Source organism: Spermophilus citellus (genome assembly GCF_964194105.1).
Source record: "Spermophilus citellus genome assembly, chromosome: 2".
Lineage (NCBI taxonomy): Eukaryota > Metazoa > Chordata > Mammalia > Rodentia > Sciuridae > Spermophilus > Spermophilus citellus.
Window position 1 is genome coordinate 211,769,359 of NC_138183.1, and position 24,571 is coordinate 211,793,929.

At 37.7% G+C, this 24,571-nt stretch overlaps 1 protein-coding gene and 1 long non-coding RNA gene across 4 annotated transcripts in view; one reads left to right on the forward strand and one right to left on the reverse strand.

Moving 5' to 3' along the window:
* The window catches only part of LOC308640827, a 73,404-nt gene extending 69,075 nt beyond the window's left edge, over nucleotides 1-4,329 (forward strand). For all 3 annotated transcript variants that reach the window (XR_014020358.1, XR_014020359.1, XR_014020360.1), the window contains one exon: nucleotides 1-4,329. This is a non-coding gene — a long non-coding RNA (uncharacterized lncRNA).
* On the reverse strand, nucleotides 4,323-24,234 carry SPTY2D1 (SPT2 chromatin protein domain containing 1). The gene is made up of 6 exons (XM_081278744.1): nucleotides 24,074-24,234; nucleotides 12,434-12,548; nucleotides 9,788-11,326; nucleotides 7,918-8,089; nucleotides 6,158-6,235; nucleotides 4,323-5,147 (listed from the first exon to the last, which is right to left on the reverse strand). The coding sequence occupies exons 1-6, from the start codon at nucleotides 24,131-24,133 to the stop codon at nucleotides 5,054-5,056; spliced, it is 2,058 nt and encodes a 685-aa protein (XP_081134870.1). The 5' UTR covers nucleotides 24,134-24,234; the 3' UTR covers nucleotides 4,323-5,053.
* Nucleotides 24,235-24,571: the final 337 nt, after the last annotated feature.

The following is a 24,571-nucleotide window of genomic DNA, read 5'->3' on the forward strand; positions in this document are numbered from 1 at the left end:
ACCCCTGTGGAAGTAAGCAAGGATGATCCTGGTGAAGTAATGCAGCTCTGAAGCTCACCTGACTAGCTGTACAGTTCCTGTTGTTGGTTTCTCATAAAGTAATTGCACATTATTTTGTCATATTTTATGTCCAGTTCCACACTTTTTAAGATGAACAAAGACGGTATTATTATTTTATAACAGGAAGGTAGAGGGTAAGAAGGTGGTAGGAGATGATTGGGTCCCTTCCAAGGCAATTTTGTGTCCCCTACTCAATTTCCTTAAGGATAGAAATTTCTAGAGCTTTTTAGACCTACTTTCCAAATAATATCTACTCCTAAGTACTGTTAACAAAAAAAAAAGGCTAGAGGGTACAGCAACTTTAAGCCTGTTCTTTGTAGGCATTTCTCTGTAGCCTTTTTAGTTATTACTAAGAACACAAAGTTTACCCCATGTGGGGAAAGGAACTCATTTTAAAATTGAGAACAGATACTAAAATATGTATATTAGCCTTCCGAAACTGGGTGTTAACTTTGCAATGTGGCAGAAATTGAGAGGCTTAAATATCTTTCCAACACAGCTCTAGGCCGAAGTCAAGATTAAGACCCAGGCCTTGTCCAGTACTTGCTTTTATGTGCTAAGGCAAGTCCAATGAGAAGGACTGGGATATCTGAGATTTTACTACCTAAATGTCTATCACCTGAAGACAAGAAGCTGCCTGATAATTCCTCAAAGCCAGTATATGCAGACATGAAAGCTAACGGCTCAGACCTCCATATGGTACAGCGTAGTTTATGAAACCGGGATGGAAACTGAGTAAGAAACCTATTTTATTAATAAATTTAAGTGTAGGAACACTAGAATTTTTTTGTGATGCTGGGGATTGACTACAGGGTCTCTCACATGCCAGGCTAGCATTTTACCACTGAGCTACGTCCCTAGCCCTGAACCCTAGGATCTTTATAAGCCCTCTGAAAGTGGTTTGAGGATTTCAATTAACACTCAGGAAGTGGGAACACAGATTAGGGATTGTAATTCCAATGCTCTAGAGAACTGCATCCTTTCCAGCAAAGCAGATGTTTTGGTTATATAGTCTCAATGGTTTGGATGTGAGATGTCCCCAAAAGGTTCATATGAAAAATGCAGGAATGCTCAGAGGTTAAATGATCAGATTATAAGAGCTTTAACCTAATCAGCGGCTTACTGGTTTAATTAATCTGAGTGGATTACTAGGTTAGGTAACTAATAGGCAGGTGAGATGTGGCTAGAGGAAGCAGGTCATTGGGGTGCCTTTGGGGATTATATATTTTGTCCCTGGCTCCTCTCTTCTTCCTTCTGAGTTGCCATGAGCTTAGCAGCTTTTCTCTGCCCACCTTTTTGTCATGTTATTCTGCCTCACTATGGTCCCAGAACAATGGAATCAGCTGACCATGGACTGAGACTTAATGAAACTGTGAGTCCAAAATAAACTAGTCAGTTTGGTTATAGTGACAAAAAGCTCACACAAGATTACTTGGTACATGTTTACTAAACTATTTGTAAGTGGCTCTTCACAATGAATGGATTTTCCTTTTTATGAAAAATAAAATGAATTTGAAATCCATAAACACAACTACTATAATTTCTGAATGTATTATTCTAGCCACTTTACAGTTCTCTTAACTTGGGTATCTGAGAGCACAACAGGACTTAAGCTGGTAAAAGAGAGATCAGTGGTAGGGGCTGAAGAGACATGAATGTATGACAGAGAACAAGCAGAGAAGTGTGTACAGGAGACAAACCCAACCCCTAAAGTCTGAAAAATCTATGGAGATTTTAGCTAGAAAATTGTTTAATATGATAAGGAATAACTCAAAGTTTTGATCAATAAATGCAAATCACTAAAAATATCAATAAAATATCTTTAATGCCTACAATTTCTTGTATACATAAATTGCAAAACATTCACCTGTATATGCAAAAGTATTTTCTCTTGCAGGTCAACAGCACCAGAAAACAAGCTAAGCTATGTAAAGGTTGTTTTTTTGTTGTTGTTGTTTGTTTTTTTAAACTTGATTTGTCCATTATGTAAAAGACATGATGGATTTAACAACTTCAAAGAATCTATATTCCACTCTTAATCATATACTAAACACCTGAATATTTATTTCATCACATCCACTCACAAAATAAATAGTCTAATATATTCAGCACACTGAAAATAAAACAACCAGTCTCTCTTCATATATTTATTCTCTTTTCAAAAATGTTTTGGTCTCCTGCTATATCTCAGAAATGTACTAATAGCTGCTTTTAAGTTACAAAATACAAAATAACAATTTATTTCTTGGAGAAAATCTTGGGGATTACCATTAAAAAATGAAATTTTGAGTTCCCATAGACTTTCTTTTTGTTAACAGTCTTTGAACTTTCTCATGGCACACATGTAAGGCTGCCTGTGACATGTGGTACCCTGGCCTCCAAATGGACATAATTGCATTTATAGTTTATAGAGAAAATACAAAGACAAGTTCTGAAAGTAGCCTTAAAAGAAAGTGCCCTTTGCTTTGACATAGAAACATCACAAGCAAAATGGACTGTGCAATCAGAGCCATGAGTTTTATGAAAACTACTTTCTTTTCACATCTTTTGTGTTAGAGAATGCCACACCCATGATCATGTAACATTATTATAATTGTGAAATAACATTATTACATTCGTGAATTAACATTACCCAATAAAAGGCACATCTTCAAATATTAAGAAAATCTAAAAATCAAAATAGTAGAGAATACATTAAAAATCAATCACTTAATTTGTAAACCTTGAGAAAATAACAGCCTATTCCAGTTTCTTCAGAGGCTTGTAAGCTTTTTGTAAGAGTGGTCAGGAAGTGTAGAACAACAAAATGGAAGACAGGACTTGAAAACAAGGCCAACATTAATTTACAACTTTTTTTTAATGAGCCAGAAGTATTCTTTTATAATGTTGATGCAGGTCAACATCTTATTATGAAAGAATACTTCTCGCTCAAAAGTGATAGATTTACAACCTGACTCTTCCTACTAATCTAGCACAATGGTTTCTTTCAGTAATAAGTGCACCATTCATTCAGTGCTAGTAAATTTTAAGCCACCAGAAATCTTTCAGCTATAAGTATTTGATTGTAATTACAAATTTCAGAGTCTGAATATTGAAAAAAAAAATTCCAAGAAAAAAACTTTTTTGAGGGAGGGCCTATGGTAGAGAAAATGTTCTAAACCTATTTTATTAAACAGAATATCCCACTACCCTTAAATCAATTTCACTGAAGGTGTTTGAGATGGGTGAGAGGAAGTCAATAGGATTTTCTACTACTAGTGTAACATCTATGTGAAGAGTTATGGTGTTACTCCTAATGAAGAAAACACATTTCATGGGATTCCAACTTTAAAATTGAATCCCTGCACTTTCAAAGTTTGAAACTCAATTCAAAATAAGTTTTAAAGGACTTGGTCATATGGTCCCATTAATGAAAGCTAACAATGGTACTCTGTAATACTATAATACCCAAACTCGAAGAATAAAGACTTCATGGGTAAAAAGGAATATATGAAAATGTCTGTGTCTGCTGAAGAGTGAGTAAGGATTCTTTGTAGGACAATTCCCCTTCTACTTCCTTTCCCCCACTGTCCAGTGGCTTAAGCCAGAACAATTATTGAAGTACTGTCCTACAAGCTTATTTCTGACTGCCTCCAATCCTCCATATTTGGAGTTAAGGACAAATGCTCTGTAATATCCTGTCTCATTTTCTGTTGCTAACTGTCCTTGAGACTTGGCTTCCTTCCAGACAGATCTCAGGTCAGCCTGACTGGAACTGCTTAGACTTGAGGCTTAAGTGATATAATGTCTATAGATATGACTTTAAGAGTGAAAATGAAGAAAGTTCCACAGCCCAATAAAATACCAGTAACAGGAAACACCCTTTTCTACCTGGGGATTAGGGGTTGGGGGGTGGGAATCTCTTCACAGTGCATAGTTTGAAAGAAAAGTGCAATATGGGCAAAAAGAGAAGGTGATGCTTTTAATACACAACAAATTTAGTTTTTGGTTTTTTGTCATTGATATTTTCTAAGGAATTTAAGCTAAAAATGCAGTCATTAACATCAAGAGGTACAGGGGAACCTTGGGATTCCAAAATATCTTTGTACTGGGGGAGCCTCTCATGTCACTTTCTTGTTTTTAAACACTCTCTCAAATCCAACATTTGAATAAAATAATTTTTTCTTCAATATAAAAATGAACTTCTTTAGAAAAAAATAAATCAGCACAGTGACCTTGTCTGTTTTACGCTAAAGCCAACATAACAATAAATCTAAAAAAAAAAAAACAAAAAACAAACAAAAAATAACCCAATAAATCTGAAAGGAAAACTCAGAAAAGAACATTCTTATATTGGCCTAACTTGTATTTTTAACTGGAAAACTTTTATTTGCCTAACCACCTAAATTAATAAGAATGTTCAGTAATGCAATCCATGTATAATGCAGAATACAATATAATTCCTTCTACTTTGTACTTTAAAGTCACAAGGATGACATCCATGTGATAATTATAAAATTTACTCTACATTTTTGAGTTCTCAATCCAAACATATAGATTAGGACAGGTCACTTTATTGCTGGAAACATTCATGGAAGGGCCAGGTTCCTCATAAAGACAATAAGTTTGATTTGGAGTTGGGCAGTGCCCTACTCACATCAGCAGAATTATAAGGAGTCAAGAGGCAATCCTTTCTTTCCTTTTAAAATAGCAAAGGAACAACAGAAGATTGGCTGACTTGTCAGTGGCCCCATATTAGAGTGCATAGCTCATCAGGATCAAGGCTGGCATCTGTGTGAACAGTTAACTTCATAAGAGCACACTGTGGGCATTACAGATTTCACCCTGGAGTATTTGCAAATACTTTATGCTCAGTTGACAGCCTGCAAATAACAGTATGCATTCCTTCCCTTGAGTACCCAAGTATAAATCTAAAATGAAGGGGGCTTATTCAGTCTGAAGGCAGAAACTCCTTGCAGCAGTGTTTCCAGAATTTTTCAAAAATAAAGAGCAGCTAACGTCTCTTCAGCTTCTTGGCTTTTCGACGTTTCATTTCTTCTTCTTCACGTCTCATTTCCTCTAAGTCCTCTTGCATACCTAGTCTTAAACTGTTGGAAAAAAAGTTTAAATGGTATTTGTCAATATACATGAGATTACCACTTTAAAAATCAAAAAGTGCAATTTCACCTGGAAGCTCACATGAACCCTGCTGATGTTCTCAAAAAGCCTCAAGATTTTATCTCTGAAAACATTTTTTTTTAATATTTTTTTTAAAGAGAGAGTGAGAGAGGTGAGAGAGAGAGAGAGAGAAAGAGAGAGAGAGAGAGAATTTTTAATATTTATTTTTTAGTTCTCGGCGGACACAACATCTTTGTTGGTATGTGGTGCTGAGGATCGAACCCGGGCCGCACGCATGCCAGGTGAGCGCGCTACCGCTTGAGCCACATCCCCAGCCCTGAAAACATTTTTTTTAACAAACCCAAATTGTAGAAGAAAAAAATCTTACAACAACAAAATGCCTTAATATTTCTGTCAAAGTAATAAAATATAAATTTATTTCAAAACTTTTTAAAAATAAAGAACAAAGATAATTTACTCAATAACAACATTCAAAAGAACACTTTGTCTGACATTTTATCTAGTTACAGAAGGGGGAAAGAGTTTTAGTTTTGTGGGTTGAGACTGAAATGAATTATTTACTAATAATAGGTAATAATAATAATTATTAATTAACACTATAAGCAAAGTAATCACAAGTTACCCTTACTGAAAAATTATCATTAGTTTACTATTTGGTAGCCAAACAGGAACCAGGTAGAGGGAATCTAATTTACTGCTACTGGGTCCTCAAAGCCAACAAAGTTAGAAGTTAGTGAGAATGAATCTGATGGAGGAAGAAAAGCACAGCATTTCCCTCATAATATGCGAAGCCACTAATATTTACTGTATGTTACATATGTGAGGCATGGTTAAGCACCTTATACTCATTGTCTTAATATTCGTAATACCTCAATGAGTAAAATAGTGTATTCAAATTTTACAAATGAGAAAACATTTTAAAAGGTTGTGGGAAAGTTTTAGGATATTTTTGCACAAATGTGTTAAGTTTTATGCTTACCTCTTTGCTTCTTCCTTCTGCTGCTCTTTCCAACTACTCTCCATGTAACGTAAGGCATAATCACTTTCATCTTTGTATCTGAAGAAAGTTGTTAAAAAAAATTAAAATTTCTTAAAAAATTACATCCTCTCACTTGAAAAAAATCAAACCTTTATAACTAAATCAAACACATTTAGGATCATTCCTCCTTGCTTAGCACTTCTACAATAGGTAGAAGTAAGTTTCTACTGCAAAAACAAATTAAATGAGCACTTATTATTCTTAGAAAGCAGCTATTCCCAACTCTAATGTTAATGAAGGTACCAATCCAACAATGCTTCCTCAATTCACTCAATTTATATTAAAATCCTGAAAGCACAATATGAAAATTATTTTATATATGTGAATCTCATTTAGTTTCATGACCATAATGAGGTGGCACAGGACTTTAGGACAGAAGAAACTAGTTTTATTAATCTTCCTGCCTCAGTCTTTTAATACCAGGGACTACAGGCTTATGTCACTGCACATGGCTCAGATTAGATTTTTAGATCTGATTTTTAATCTAATTCTTCCACTCTAGTAATTTTTTATTTTAACTTTTCTCATCTAGGGTTCTAAAGAGGTAGCAAGTACTAATGTAAGGATTGTGCTAGGCTTTATACCCAGCTTCTCAAACTTTAATGTAATTATATATATATGGATGATCTGCAGACCTTATAAAGTAGATTTGGATTCAGTAAGACTGAGGTGAATCCTTAGAGCTCATATTTATAACAAGCTCTCAGGTGTATCAATGTTATTGGTCCCACACTACTGTCCATGGATCACACTGAGTAGTAAAAAAAAAAAAAAAATTTAATATTTTGTTTTAGTTGTAGTTGGCTGGACACAATACCTTTATTTTATTTTTATGTGGTGCTGGGGCTTGAACCCAGTGCCCCACACGTACGTGCTAGGCAAGTGCTCTACCACTGAATCACAATCCTAGCCCCTAGAAGTAAAACTTTTTACACAAAAGAAAAAAGCAGGTGGCAGATCAGGGTGGATTTCTGACTTCAAAGCCAATTTGTTTTCTTTTTTAAAAAAAGTCTTAGCCATCTTTGTCTACAACCTGAGATATGAAAAATTGTGCTGTATGTGTAATATGAATTGTAATGCATTCTGCGGTCATATATAACAAATTTTTTTAAAAAATGAAAAAAAAATCTTAGCCATTTCTTCTTTATTTCCTTCTTTTTTCTTTTCCCTTCTTTCTTGGCATTTTGAAAACCAGGGTGCTTTACCATTAAGCTACATCCCCCCAACCCTTCATTTAATCTTCTCTTGAGATAGGGTCTCACTAAGTTGCTGAGGCTGGCCTGAAGCCTGCTATCCTCCTGCCTCAGTCTACTGAATCATTGGGATTAAGCCATGCACCACCACACCTGGCTTTAGTTGGGGAAGAGAAATTTAAAGGCTGAGATTAAAGTCCTGTACTTTGGGCTCAGCCCAAAGCCAATCTATTTCTACTACATGTTCCATTTTCCTTAAATATATATAAAATAACAGATTGAAAAGAGTATTTTTTTTTTTTTTTTGGTCCTCATGAAAATAACTAAACTATTCTGGATTCTAAAATATTAAGTGCCCAAAGGGTAATTCTATTCAAAATAACTATCACCCAAGGCTTTCCAATTAAGCATTACACTCAGTGAATCTACTATTTATTTCTCCCTTATAACATGAATTATTAAAAATAAAAAGTATATCACATTTATCTAAATCTTCTTTAGCCTTACTTTTTTCGGTCATAGCCAAAGATTTCTCGAATGTGCTTGGATATTTCTTCCTGAGGTTCTCCTTCATCTTCAATGAAATCATCCATTTCAGAATCATATTCATCATCATCATCTTCCTCCTCATATCCTCGCTGCCTTTTGTAACTAGTAGGGAAAGGAAGTCTTTGAGGACCTAAGAAGAGAAACCATTATTTAAAGGAACATTAAAACTTTAAATATTAAAATATTACCACCCAAGTTCTATGTAATTTGAGATTCTGAGAAATCATTAAGACAGTATTCTTAAAAACTAGAGCAAACAGGCTGTCCTTCAGCATGGTATCCTGAAGGAATAGAATTTGCTTGTCCCAAGTTTTTTGCCACTATGGATCAAACCCCAGCCCTTTTTCTTATTTTTAATTTTGAGATAGGGTCTTGCTAAATTGCTGACGCTGCCCTCAAATTTATCGTTCTCCTGCCTTAACCTCCTGAGTCACTGGGTTTACAGGTATGCACACCATGCCTGAATTATCCCAGATTTTATCAGAAATGTCTAACTATATTTTCTAGCTTAGCAGTGTCCATACGTCTGGGATTTAAAAGATCAGTGAAATACCTAAAGATGAATAAATAAAAGTTACAAACTGTCACAGAATCATTAACTTTTATTTTTGCCAAATAAGATAAAAGGAAGCACCCTTCTATTTTTGATCACCATAATTTCATTAAAAAATTTTAAGTCCCATATGTACCTATAATCTCACAGGGCAGAGGATTTCTTGAATCCAGGAGCTTGAGGCCAGCATGGGCAACAGACCAAGACTCCATAGCAAAAAACAAAAATTCAACAAAGTATAAAAGATTCTCAAAATAATTTTTCAAACTGAGTGACTAAACTGACTATAGGAAAAACTCACTCCATTACCTCTTTATGTCATTTTGCCAAAAGACTCATTAACATCTCTCCTGTCTCCAGATGTAAAAATAAAAAATGTCTCCAGACAATGTGAAATGTCTCCTTGGGGGAAAAGTCACCTGTTGAAAAATCAATGACCTAGCTGAATGAGGAAAAAAATATATATTTTTTTCCTGGTATTAAGGACTGAGCCCAGTAGCACTCTACCACTATGTTACATCCCCAGTCATTTTTATTGAGTCAGGATCTTGCCAATTTGCAGAAACTGGCCTTGAACTTGTGATCCTTTTGCCTCAGCCTCCAGAATAGCTGGGATTACAAGCATGTGCTACTGTGCCCAGTTGAATTAGAAAATTTAAAGGAATTTCATCATTGTTTTCTTTTTCTAGTCTCCACAGTGCCTAACAAATGCTTTAAAGTAATGCCTGTTAGCATGAAGCAGCTATAACCTAGTAGCTAACAGATGCAACCAATGATTCTGCACCTTGGGACAGCAGATTCCTAAAGCACCAGTGGTTAAGACTTTGATACTACTCATTATAGGGAGAAGAAACACAAGGACAGTCTAAAATAGCTCCACATAATAGGCTCTTAACAAACTTTGACTCAATGAACAATACACCAAAAGGTTTCAAGATTACAATTACCCTTGATCCCCTGAAGACAGGTCTCTTCAGTGTTCATGAAAAGATTAATTTAACCACTGGAGCATATAAGGCATGTGCAGCCCCCTATCTCACAAATCATAAAGCAAGTTTACTGTAGCAGTTAACACAGATAAGTCTCTTTTCTAAAGACTTTTCCATATCACTATCATTAAAGGAACAGGGCAGGCAGACACAGGACAGACAAAACATTAGGATTCCATCACTACCAGAGTACATTAAAGGGCACATGGAAGGATTTGCAAGGTCCTTGATTATATAACACCAAGTACTCTTTCCAATTTCCTGGGGAATTGAGAGGCAATTTTACCTTGGGCAGATCTGTAGCCAGAGAGAGCAGGTTTCATTCCATTTATCTGTCCATTGCTGGTTCGGCTAATAATATTCTTGGAAGATATTGTTTCTGACACAACAGTACACTTGGGCTTTAAAGGGGGACCTGGGCTACTAACTGTTCGCCCAGGTCCTAAGCCGCTTACTGGTCTTCCAGGGCCTGAACTACTGATAGTACGTCCAGCTGGAACCGAGCCACTTATGGATCGTCCAAGCCCACTGACCGACCGCCCAGGGGGTCCTGAGCTAGTCACCGGTTGTCGAAGGTCATGTGGACTGCTTGTAGGCCGCCCAGGGCCTCCAGAACTGCCTACAAGTCTCCCAGAACTACCTGAGACATTGATGGGTCGCCCAGGGCCACTTGAAATGGTTGCAGGTCGTCCAGGGCCATTTGTATCAGTGACTGTCCGCCCAGAAGGATTTGAGTCACTGACTAGCTTCTTGGTCCCACTGGCCGAGCGCTCAGGTCCTGAGCTGGAGCTGCCATTCTGGCGTCTAGGCACAGGGCCAGAACTAAGTATGGACCTAGCAGTCCCTGGGCTGGGTCTCCCAGGGGCTGAGTTGGAGTTGCTGCCTGGCTGCCTGGTACCTGGACTCTTAGCCTTATTGTGTGGGGTGACTGTGGGCCCAGGCTTGGAATGGCTAGGATGAAAAGGGGGAAATTTTTTGGCTTTGTGCTCAGTAGCAGATTTCTGAGTCCCACTGGCAGAAGTCTTTGGGACACTTGGTGAATAGGTGCTAGAGTGGGGCTTTCCAGCCCCATTGAAAACAGGTCTGTCATGACCCTCACGAAGCGAGGGTTGGGAACTACAGCCAGATCCTGCCTTGGTCCTCTCTCCTGGCATGGATTTGGATGAAGACATTGATAAGTGTTTCTCATGGGCTGTGCTGGGTTTGGATTTCTTCTCACTATGAGGAAAGGGCATTCCTTTAGAAGAAAGACGCCTGTCCCCAGAACCTTTGCTAAGTTTTGTGCCCACACTTTCTTTCTGAGAGGGTGCCTTTTTGGACACAGTTGGAGGTAGTTTTGCATCTGTCTCAAGTTTCTTTTTCCTATGCTTTCGTTCCAGGAATTCTCGCTCCCTAAGTTCTTCCGCAGTCATAGGCCGCTCTTCTGATTTCTTCACTACCTTGATCTCCACTGGTTCAAACTGCTTTTTCTCAGCCAGCCTCAGTAAATCAGTGAAGTTCATAGGTGGTGGGGCACTTTTAAGGGGGACCTTTGGTTTGCTTTCAACTTTGGGAGGTACTTGCTCTTCTTCATACTCCTGTTCTGACTCTGCTTGATTGTATTCTAAAAATTCATCCTCTTCTTCCATCTCATACTCTTGTTGTACTGCCTGGCTGGTGTGGCTTTCCACTGCCTGCCTCTTCTTTGACTTTTCCTCAACAGGAATCCCATTGTAACCATGGAAATTATCCTTTGTCCTCTTGGCCATAGCTCTTGCTTTCTTGTCATGTTTGAGCTCAATTCGTTTTTTCACTAGTTCTTCTTTTCTCCTTTTCTCTTCTAAGGCTAAAAAGCACAAAACAAGAACATATTATTTCAAGGTCTCAAGACATCAGTGTGCTCATCTGAAATCAGTAGTTGGCCAAAACAATGTTCAAGTTACAAACTGAAGATATCTAGGAATCAAATGTGGAAGTCATTTGAAAAGCAGCAATTGAGTCATCTTTACATAATGAGTAGATAACATATGGGTTTTTCTATATGATTCAGTAAGTGGGAAATTTGGTTTTCTGCTTTAAATACAGAAAACAGGACCAGGCACATGGCACACACTTAAAATCTCAGTGACTTCCAGAAACTCCCAGAGACTCAGGAGGCCAAGGCAGGAAGATTTCAAGTTCAAGGACAGCCTTGGCAATTTAGCAAGACCACTTTCAAAATAAAAAAATAAAATAAAAAGGGCTGGAGATATAGTTCATTGGTATAGCACCTCTGGTTCAACCCCCAGTACTGCAAAAAATACATATATACAAGAAAATGGTTCGTACCAAATAATATACCAAGTTAGGGGAACAATTGGTACCCACTTGTTAATTATAAATCAATAAATACTTATTTAATCTTTTCTTTGTCATTTAAACTACTACTTGAGTTTCATGGTTTTAAAAAGTCCATGATTAAATTTTTTAGATAACACTCTTTTTGAAAATATACCATCCTTATTAATTTAATAAAATACAAAATAAGTAGAAACAGTTTTAGAACCAAGATTAAATAAGTTAAAGAATGAAGAACTTATTAGGGATTCACTATGGCCAATTAGAAGACATGATCACTAATCCTCAAAAGTTCCTTTTTTTTTTTTTTTTAAGAGACAAGGTCTCATAATGTTGTCCAAACTGGTCCCAAACTTCCTGGTTCTAGCTATCTGTCTCCCTCCGCTTCCCAAATAGGTGGGACTCCAGGGCATGCTACTGCACCTGGCTCCAAAAAGCTTTTAAGTAGTAGTAAAAGAAAATTTATAAGTTACCAACATATGAACAAAAGGAAAGCTATAAATAAATTTAATACATACAAACATCCACCCCAAATCCACTAGTCTGCTGTTTTTATGAACATCCAGTGTTGCAAATAATATATGAAAGTAGAAGACCTTAATATTAAGACACTTGCCTTTTTGTCTGAGTTCCTCTTCTTTCCTTCTAAGAAAAGCTTGTACGGCTGCTGACTGGACACCTTTAACTTTTGGGTCTTTCTTGGGAGGTCCCACTGCTAAACTATATCTTTTCTAAACATAAGAACAGAGAGTAAAAGTTATAAACAACGCAACTTTAATAGTATAATGTCTAGGGATTGGGGTGTAGCTCAGTGGTAGAGCACTTGCCTCCCATGTACCAGGCATTTGGTTCAATCCCCAGAACCTCAAGAACAAATAAACAAAAGCTTTCCTTCAGAGGTAAGCATTCCAAAGTCTAACTTTTCAAACAAACAGAAAAAATTACTACTTTACTGTCTCTCTTGACTTTGCTATTCCAGATGATTTTCTAGTAGGGAGTTATAGCTATGTAGACTATTTTGCTTAGAACATTGAAAACACTGACATTTTTATTTGACTATAGGCAAAAGCCAGGGGAAAAAACCCATAAATAAAAAACATTTCAAAGAATTTTAGGGGGACTAGAGTGTAGCTCAGTGGTAGAGCACTTGACTAGCATGTGTAAGGGCCTGGGTTCAATCCCCCTGCACAAGAAAAGAAAGGAAGAAATAAATCTAAACAGAGAAGGACCTGATTCTTTATAACCTTTAACCATAGTGCTACCTCCATTGTCATACTATACAAACTCAGGACAGGAGACCAATTCCATCCTAACCCAAGAAAGTGCTAATATTATCCTGGCACAGATGGTATTTCTCTAGACTTCAGTTTTTATGTAACTGCATAAAGAAATGACTAAAAGTAGAATATTAATTTGAATTATGAAAGGAAAAATTTTCATTTTATAAGCATTATTATTATAAAAGTACTATAAACACAGAACTAATAATTCAGACCAGGGATGAGTCATCTTTAGGACCATTCCACATTATAATTATGGGCCAGGAAATAAGTTTGTTTTTACAGTGCTGGGGGTAGAACCCAGGGCCTCTCATATGTTAGACAAGCACTCTACTACTTAGATATACTCCCAGCACTTGGATTAAGAATTTAAAGTACCCTCCTTTTGTCTTGTTAGGCAGATGCCAGTTCAAGTTTCTCCTGAACCTATTGCTATGCTAGTAGAAAAAGAAACATTAATCTCCTAGAACAAAGTGAGCAATTTATAAACCAAAAAAGTATTCCCACAACGTGTATGAAATTCTTAGAGGAAAGCCAAAGGATCTGTTCTTACTATAAAGGCTGCCAAATACAAAGTATCTTGAAACAGGCTGAAGTTGCAACTAAATTAGTCTACCAACAAAGCTACTGGTCAAGGAGGCGCAGGCCCTAATCCAACCTGAAAATCCTGCATGATAGCAATGCTGAGAACTGACACATCCCTGACAGAAATCCCAAAACAGCACCCCAATTTTTTTCCCCCGTCACCTTGGCTGAGACATAATGAGTTCCTTTACTAAGATCCTATTTTTGTAAATTGAATTGTAGACTCTTTCTTTCCCAACATTTAAAGATGGAAAAAAGAGGGAAAGGAAGACTAAAGAGAAAGATGAGTAATAATGCTAATCTAACTAGATAATATAAAATTGCCCTACTTTACGAAAAGAGAACCTCAAACCCAGGCCCTATCCACAAGCAGCTAACATTTTCATTATGGAAATACTACCACAAATGAGATGCCTGATTTAAACTGATTTAAGACAGAAAGTCACTCATTAACTCCACTCCAACCTACCAGGAAGGTTTGGAAGAAGAGGATAATTTGATTTTTGTTGCCAAAACTTAAGATTTTCCTGTTCTTGCCCAATTTTTATACATATATATATATATATATCATAGATTCACCTGCCAAATCCATACTAGGATTTCCCCAGAAAAATGTGAACACATAACTGATGTTACATATTTAAAATAGGGCTGGTTTGTCATCTATGTATCATAGCACTGAGCACAACTTAACATGATTCTGAGAAAGACATCATTTGCCCTAATCTGGGAATGCCGAGAGACAGAAACTTAAGAAATGACTAGCAGAAAAGCTGTTCTTGATTGAATACTGATACCCAAAGGTGGGGAGGTATGAGATATAGTTTAAAGCAATGTTAACCAAAATACATTCATGATTTTTACCTTTTAGTATACTACCTATATTATTATTGACTAATTTTAAAAAACAATGTAGACCTAATACCACAACCTAATACCTTTACCTCAGCAATAATACTCATGAAATGGCTGGCTTGAAAAGCTACTTATATTTTTCCAATTCATATCAAAATATATAACTATTAAAATAAAAGTATTTGTGTATCACCTAAAATCATAGTACAATCAAATCTATATGCAGAAGAACAAGGAAGGGGGTATTCAAGAATTCAGCTTTGGGCTGGCACAGTGGTACAAAACTGCTTTGATAAAGTTTAATTTTATTTACTGATGTAATCTTATTTACATGAACTGAGTCATAATGAATAGTTTCCTATATTCTCTGAAACTTGAAAATGCATTCAAAGGTATGAGATACCTAGAAAATAGTTTAGGTCACAACCTATAAATCTACAGGTGGCCAGAGAGAACTGGGTCACCACAGATCATCTCTATTTTAAAACATCTTTGAGATATAATTCACGTACCATAAAAACAATTTAACACATACAATTAATGACTTTTCTTATATTCACAGAATTGTACAACTATCACTACTGACTCCAGAACATTTTCATCATTTTGAAAAGAAACCCATAAAAAGCAGTCACTCCTCCTTCCTCTCTCCTTGTCAACCCCTGGCCACCACACAAGTGTACTCTCTCTATGGATTGTCCCATTCTAGACTTTCATATAAATGAAATTGGACATTATGTGACTATGATAGTTAATTTTGTTTGTTAACTTGACTGGACTATAGAAATCAGTTAATTAATGTAGGTGGTCTCATCCAATCAGTTGAAGGCCTTAAGAGTAGGTCTCTAAGGTTTATCTGAACTGAAAAGGATGAATTATACCTTAAGACTACAGTAACTCCTGTCTCATTTTCCAGCCTGCTGGCTTTTTCTACAAATTCTGGGCTTGCCAGGCTCCATAATAAATTCCCTAAAATAAATCCTACTGGTTCTGTTTCTCTGGAGAACACTGACTGATAACAGTAGCCTTTTGTATTTAGCTTCTTTTATTTGGCATAATGTCTTCAAGGTTCATGTTGTTGCATCTATCAATATTTCACATCTTTAAGGGATGAATAATATTCCATTTTATAGATATTCAACATATTACTTGTCCACTCATCAGTTAGACATTTGGATTGGCTCTACTATTATGAACAATGCTGCTGGTGAACATTTGTGTAGGTTTATGTGAATGTGTTTAAATTTATCTTGGGTATATGACGACAGATCTTAATATTGAGCTGGAAAGAGCTTTTGAAGGAAGGTTACACTCAAAAGATTTATAGTAATGGAATACTTTATAAGATAGCTTCCCACAGGGGTAGAAGAGAACGATTTCTTTTCTTTTTTTCCTCCCTCTCTCCTCCTCTCTTTCTTTGGTACTGGGGGTTGATTTCAAGAGTACTTTACCACTGAGCTATTTTCCCAGCCCGTTCTATTTTTTATTTTGAGACAGGGTCTCACTAAATTGCAGAGGCTGGATTTGTACTTGTGATCCTCCTGCCTCAGCATCCCAAATCACTGGGATTACAGGTGTGTGCCACTGTGCCTAATAAGAGTGATGTTTAAAAAAAAAAAAAATCTTAGGCTGAGAGTATATTATATTCTGTTTAATAAGGGAGAAGAACTATTTGGCACTTTACCCTGCATCAGATGGTCATATGTAGCTCTAGCAGCAGTACATCAAGATGTACCCATCAATTCTGAATCTGATTCAAGGCAAAAGGCTGCTTCATTGTCTGAGCTTCAGGAAAAGCAGCTGGACAGAGTTTCTTTTATTCTAAGAATATCTATTCTATTACACTGCAAGCCAACTCTGTCACTCTGCTGAACCCAATGAATAATCCACAATAGTGGCACTTCTGCCATTTAAATATAGAATCAGAGATTTTGCCAAAATTTGTAATCCTAAAAGCCAAACTAGAAAATATTATGCCACTTTAAAAAATCATATGTGGGGGCTGGGGATGTGGCTCAAGCAGTAGCGCGCTCGCCTGGCATGCGTGTGGCCAACAAAGATGTTGTGTCCGCCGAGAACTAAAAAATAAATATTAAAAATTCTCTCTCACTCTCTCACTCTCTCTTTAAGAAAAAAAAATCATATGTGTTTATATAGAAACTATACTGTCAGGTCAGGTTATGAAAATAAGGAGCACTCAGTTGGGCATGGTGGTGCATGCCTGTAATTCCAGTGGCGTGGGAGGCTAAGGCAGGAGCATCACAAGTTCAAAGCCAGTCTCATCAACTTAGCAAGGCCCTACACAACTTTGTGAGACCCTGTCAAAAAATAAATAATAAGAAGGGCTGGAAATGTGTCTCAGTGGTTAAGAGCCCCTGGGTTCAATCCCAGGTACCAAAAAGAGAGAGGAGAAAAGAAAAGAAGGAGCTTTCAGTCTAGAAATATGTAGTTATAGAATGTGTTATATTGGAACCAGTAATCAATCCCCTCTTGAAAGCTGTAATTTACCAGGAGATAATGTAGTGTTATAATTGTAGAAAATAAAAATTTTGTGATGATTTTACATAAATCAGAGTGTTACTGGTTAGAATCAAAGAATACATCATATATATATATATATATATATATATATATATATATATATATAATTTTTTTTGAATTTTTAATATTTATTTTTTAGTTCTGGGCGGACACAACATCTTTGTTGGTATGTGGTGCTGAGGATCGAACCCGGGCCACACACATGCCAGGCGAGCGCGCTACCGCTTGAGCCACATCCCCAGCCCCAACATCCTTAACTTTAATAAACACCACATAATTTCAAACATCTTCTCAAAACATCACAACCAGGGAACAAATATAAGAAAACAATTGTTGGGGCTGGGGATGTGGCTCAAGCGGTAGCACGCTCGCCTGGCATGCGCGCGGCCCGGGTTCGATCCTCAGCACCACATACAAATAAAAAGATGTTGTATCCGCCAAAAACTAAAAAAAATAAATAAATCTCTCTCTTTAAAAAAAAAAAAGAAAAAGAAAACAATTGTTTTCATTAGGCTAGCTTAGCCAGATGACTAAAAAGGGTAAAATGAAAACACCCCCAATACATACTATTCAAAATTGCTATGGGGTTATATGTAAAATTTACTGTTGTTGGATTTACAAAACATAACTGATTATAAAATGTAATAATATCAAGTAGATACTTCGGAGTTTCTAGTCCAACTCTGTTAGAAATGGTCCAAAAAAGATAAATGAGAAGCTGGGGTATGGCCCAGCACATGCAAGGCCCTCAGTTCAATCCTCAGCACATAAATAAACAAAATAAAGGTACTGGGCCCAACTACAACTAAGCTGGGCATAGTGACACATGCCTGAAATCCCAACAGCTCAAGAAGCTGAGGCAGGAGAATCAAGAGTTCAAAGCCAGCCTCAGAAAAAGTGAGGCACTAAGCAACTCAAGTGAGACCCAGTATCTAACTAAAATACAAAATAGGGCACTCAATGGTTGAGTGCTCCTGAGTTCAATCCCTGGTTCCCCCCACTCCAAAAAAAAAAAAAAAAAGATAAACTGTCTTTACAAGCAATTACACAGTTTGTAGCAGGTCTCCTGACTAAGGTCCAAATTGTTCTCATTATAACATGCTTCACTTCTCATTAACTCCAACACTTTCATCTTAACTCTAACCTTAGTCTTAAGTGACTTTCCTTAATTTCCTCTGGCCTCTTGAATTTCATTACCTCAGACAGGTCTACAACTGAACTTTTATCTTATCTTCCTTCACTATCAGACTCACTTCTATTTATCAAGATGGCACTGATAACAAGGCCAAAAAGGCCATGAGTACTCCTCTATCCACCAGTTTTGTGGTGCTAAGGATTGAACCCAGGGCCTTGTGCATATGAGGCAAGCACTCTACCAACTGAGTTATATCCCCAGCCCTATCCACCAGTTTTTAAATGGTGTTAGTTTGGCATTTAAATGTCTCTCCCCTCAGACTTTACTATACACTAAGAATGTCATTTTTTAAAAAACCACGGGTGCTGGGCATGGTGATGCACACCTGCCTCAAGAGGCTGAGGTAGGAAGATCATGAGTGTGAGGCCAGCCTTGGCAACTTAGTGAGATCCTGTCTCAAAATAAAAAAGGATAGGGGATGCAGCTCATTGGGAGAGCACCTGTGGGTTCAACCCCCAGTATCAAAACAATAAAACAAAACAAAACACCAAGAGTTATTGTCAAAAGCAATATTAGATAAGAGTTGAGACAGGGAGCTGGATGAGTTCAGGCTATATAGATGTCAATCTTTCTTACCACCAATACACTTCTTTTCATTCAACTCAAGGTCATGATTAAGAGCAAGAACTCTGGAGCCAGACTGCCTGGATTAGACTCTCTGCTTGTCATAATAGACCTATCAATATTAGCTCTGTGACCTTGAGCAAGTTCCTTCACCTCTCTGGGCCTCAGTTATCTTCTCAGTAAAATAACCTCCTTTATATGGTTATTATGGTGATTAAGTTAATACAGAAAATGCTTAGAACAATGCCTGGCACAAAGTAAATACTATAAATATTGGACAGTAGTTAAGAGAACTTCTCCCTAAAACACTGGTTGAGAAGTGTGGTTCGAAGTTAGAGACCCAAAACTGCCCCAGGTAGTGGACAAGTCATATTCAGATCCAGGAAGGGAGTCATCTAGTTATAATCCATTATAGATCAAATGTTACCCACTGGAAAGTTTCCTGCAGAGACTTTTTTTGCTGGCCCATACTGTTCTTTAAAAGGAAACACTACTATAAAAAAATCATAAGCTGGGTACAGTGGCACATACCTGTAATCCCAGCAGCTCAGGAGGCTAAGACAGGAGGATGGCCAGTTCAAAGCTAGCCTCAGCAAAAGCAAGAGGCTGGGCAACTCAGTGAGAACCTGTCTCTAAATAGAATACAAAATAGGTCTGGGGATGTGGCTTAGTGGGTGAGTGCCCCTGGGTTCAATCCCGGATTCCCCCTACCCCTTGCAAGAAAAAAAAAAATCAAAGACTTTCTTTTGAATACATAGAGCTTGGAGCCCATTATTTTATATCCACTACTTCAAGAAGTTACATCAAGGCTGGAGTTAGCAAGCACTTGCCTAGCATACACAAGGCCCTGGTTTGATCCCCAGAGTTATAGGAGCTGCGGTGGGGGAGGGGAGAGGTGTTACATGCAGAATCTGTCTGGCCCCTAAAAATATCTGAAATCTGTCAGCTCAGTTAAAAGTTCCTGAACTCCATTTCTAGTACATGGTTCTTGTACTGGAGGGACAAAACTGGACCCCCAAATTCTCATAAATCTGGTTTCACATGAAGACTTGCTCTTTACCTTTTGGTTTGGGGTGGGGTGCACACCAGATTTTCCATGAGAAGGACCATATAACTTGTCTCATGTATTATAATGAAACTTACAAGAATCCATATTCTAAGCTGTACTATTCTATCATAATGAGACAACTACATTTTGCTATTGAAACCCAGAGAAAAATCAAGTGTAAGGATACCAAAAGTATCCTTTAAATAAACACAGAGCCAGTGACAATGACTAGTTACATCACCTTGATCAGCTGTTATTTTGTATTCAGTTTCCACTGGGAAATGACATCGATGCATGATGCAATTTTACCTATATTATGAACGTAAGTATTTCTCTTTTTTTTTTTTTTTATTGGTTGTTCAAAACATTACAAAGCTCTTGACATAGCATATTTCTTACATAAGCTTTGAGTGAGTTATGAGCTCCCATTTTTACCCCCAACGCAGATTTCAAAATCATATCAGTTACATATCCCCATTTTTACAAAATGCCATATTAGTAACTGTTGTATTCTGCTACCTTTCCTATCCTATACTATCCCCCCCCCCCTCCCCTCCCCTCCCATCCTCTCTATCTACCCCATCCACTGTAATTTATTTCTCTCCTTATTTATTTTCCCATTCCCCTCACAGCCTCTTATATGTATTTTTGTATAACAATGCGGCTCTCCCTCCATTTCCATGTAATTCCCATTTTCTTTCCCTTTCCCTCCCCCTTCATGTCTCTGTTTATTGCTAGTCTTTTCTTCCTGCTCTTCCTCCCTTCTCTAATCTTAATTGCTCTCATTATATCAAAGAAGTCATTTTGTATTTGTTTTTTAGGGATTGGCTAGCTTCACTAAGCATAATCTGCTCTAGTGCCATCCATTTCCCTGCGAATTCCATGATTTTGTCATTTTTTAGTGCTGCGTAAGAAATGAGGGACTAGGGATGTAGCTCAGTGGTAGAGAGCTTGCGTAGTATACACGAGGCACTGCCAAAAAAAAATTTAAAAAAGAAGGAAGGAAATGATTCAGGAAATATTAGTACAAGTTGAGCATCCCTAAATTGAAAATCTAAAATGCTTCAAGATTTCTAAGCACTGACATAACACCATACATATAAAATTCTACCCCTGACTTCATGTGAAAGGTTGAAGTCAAAACACAGGCATACTAAAAGTATGTATAAAAATACGAGTCCAAAGTTGATGTATAGTTGATTTAGATTTTAGTCTAATCACTGCTAGTCATCAGACTTCCTATCTGTAGCAAAGATCTGACCTAAGAATCCTGAAAACTAAAATAAATGCCAACTCTAATAGGATCCACATAAAAGATGAGGGAAGAAGATGGCTAAAAGGAGGAAGAGGACTAAACACTAGAATGGGATGTAGGCCTTGTTGTCAGTTACTACAAAGCATCTGTGGTTCTCAGACCATTAGTCAATTAAATTTAGGTCAAGCAGGTTATATGTATGCCACAGAGGTGTTGTGTGTGCATCTATCTTAAAATGCTTCTTGACTTGGATGGTATTTTATTTATAAGGTTACTTATTTTACAATAATTTGTTACACTGTATAATCTGTTATATTTTTTTAAAGCAGGGAGTGTAAAGACTTCTGTCATCAATTTTTCTTTACTTCTTTAGAGCTATATGGGGGGCTAGGGGTAGAGCTCGGTGATAGAGCACTTGCCTAGTATATGAGACCCTGGTTTGATCTCCAGCACTTCAACAACAGTATGTGTGGGGTGTGTGTGTGTGTATACATATATACATATATATGCACACATATATAGTATTCAATACATATCCTTGGGGCTGGGGATGTGGCTCAAGTGGTAGCGCGCTCGCCTGGCATGCGTGCAGCCCGGGTTCGATCCTCAGCACCACATACCAACAAAGATGTTGTGTCAGCCAACTAAAAAATAAATATTAAACATTCTCTCTCCTCTCTCTCTTTAAAAAAAAAAAAATACATATCCATACAATGTATATAAAACATATACACACATACATACAAAAAATTATAAACATAAATATAGATTTTGTTAATATATATTAAATATGAGGGATATATGGCATGGACACATGGCAATATCTTAATATTCTGTATGTTTGTAGGTGCCCAAATTATTTTGAGCTGACAAAGTAAAAGCAAACAGATGAATGAAGTTAAAACAAAATCATGGATTAGCCAGGTGCAGTGGCACATGCCTGTAATCCCAGCTACTTGGAGGCTGAGGCAGGAGGACTGCAAATTTGGGGCCAGACTCAGCAACTTATTAAGACCCTGCCTTGAAATTAAAAAAATAATAATAAAAACAAAAGATGTAGCTTAGTGGTAGGACACCCATGGGTTCAATCCCCAGCCCAGGGCAGAGCAGGGTGGGGGGCAGAGGGAGATGGATTAAATTTAATTTGTTCTGTTAGTTTCTTTTTTGTGACTTTCATTTCATGTAAAAGGACAGGGATTTTAATGCTAACAAAATCAAACTTCTAGGTTGACTAATTTGGGGGGGGGGACAAAACGGGAGTATGATTCATAAAATATACAACTGCTACTCATCTATTAAAGTTAAAATTACTTCAACAGTTTATCCTTTTTCACTTTGTGATTGCAATTATAGATGGATTACATATACACATATACCCATATACACACACAAACACCACACATATATATCCTCAAATGTACACATATTTTGAAGTTTTCTGCTCTAGAATTATTTACCAGCTTTTCTCCCAGCAGCCATTGGCTTTTAAAATAAGAAATGACTAACTTGATTCTTGATTCTTAGAACACTCCTAAAGTTAGTATTATCAATCTTTGACCTCAATTGAAATTCTGGAGGATCTAGAATAATGGACCAAATTATGCAAAGAAGAATAGTTACCAGACCCAAAACTGATTTGTCTAGAAAATTTACGTGCACATATAGCATTTCTGTTGTTCAAGGTTAGATCCCATAACTTCAACATGCTGGTTTATGGTTCACATCTTAGGGGACTGATTACTCTTGAGTACTTGGGATGGGGAATGACTAAGAAAAAATATAATTCATACGTACAATATGTGATATTATACATGTATACATATATTGTACATATGTGTATGATATTACATGTTATATATGTATTATAATATCACAATATATATTATACGGCTCTATTCATTATTTTGTTATGTCAGATCAATATTTTCGAAAGGGTAAAAGAAAACGGCCAGATTCAACAAGACAAGTGGCTGAAGATTAAAAAAAAATCATTATATTTTATAAATCTAGGAAATACATATTACATAGTAAGAGGTTAATTAATTCCAGTTGAACTGACTTTGAAAGTAATGATTTAAGTTCCACACCTCACTGCTCAAACCGCAGGTATCACAAAGCAATTTATCGGTTTACAGCTGTGCTGCGGGTACCATCTGAAGATCCAGAAATGATTAGTTTATGCAAAACAGCTACAACCCCACAAACTAGGCACTCCACCAATTTAGTCTTTGGCTTTTCCACTATAACCGGTCTGCGAATTTCAGTGAATTGGCAAACATGTACTAAGTAAATGGGAACTAGATTTCAAACAAAGACTGAGTGTGGAAGGGCACAGGTAAACGGAAGCTGAAACTATCTCGCCCTTCTGTTGGCCCAGATTTCGCGGAATCTGCTCAAGCTCTCTTCCAAAACATAGAAGGTAATACTCCCCCGGCTTAGCAAGCGATAAGTGGGTGGGGCTCAGTGGTGGGGGCCACGAACGAAAAGACTCCGTTCAAGAAAACATTAAATGTTTAACCCGAAGATCGTCGAGAAGTCAGTCAAAAGGCTATCAAGCCAACACCCTAAAGCCCCTTAAGTCCCTTACATACATTCTTCCTCCTCAACCTTTGCTCTTAAAAGTTATACCGAAGCCTGAAACTACTATCGCTAGATTCCACTAAGCGCCAGGCGTGCATCACTCCCAGGCTTTCCAGCAACTCCAAAGCACACAAACTGCAAAGTCCTTGTTGCAGGGGTAACTAACCTGGCGAAACCCCATCACGGGGAGGCTTTCTCCGCATCGCAAGCTTCTCTTTACCCCGAAAAAAAGGAAGTAAGACATTCAAGTCTTTCCTCTCCCGGGCAGAGAGGCAGCTGCCTGAAGTTCCACGGGCCACCATTCCGAACTTGAAGACTAGGGTCTCCTACATAGCACCCCGCCTGCTACTTACCGGCACATTGTTGACACCTTGTCCTTTGGAAGCTATCAAGAGAATTTCTCTGAAGTCCATGTTTGGCCGAGGAGCAGAGACCGGGCCAAGCACTCGGAAAGGGGCGAAAGCACGCCTTCCCGAGGCGGCCGCTACACCGAGGGCTCTACCTCGGCAACCCCTTTCCCACCCCTCCCGAAAGCACCCACTTCCGGCGCCTTCCAATGCCGTCTGCCCTCCCCCTTCGCTCCAGCGGCCTATATCCTCTGAACGGCCTCAGAGCTCGCGAGTCTGGCGTAACTTCCGCTTTCAGGATGAGACACGTAGAAACGTGATACGTGGCTGCTGGGGTGGGCTCAAAGGGGAGGGATTAAACCCGTAGCCGACCTAGGAGATGCGGCCTGGGTGTGGCTAAAAGACAGAATGCTTCCCTGGCGGCCAGGAAGAGCAGCCTGGTAATGTTGTGCTTTGTGGGTACCCGTAGTGGAAGCGAGGGGGTGGGGTGTTTCTTGCCAGGCC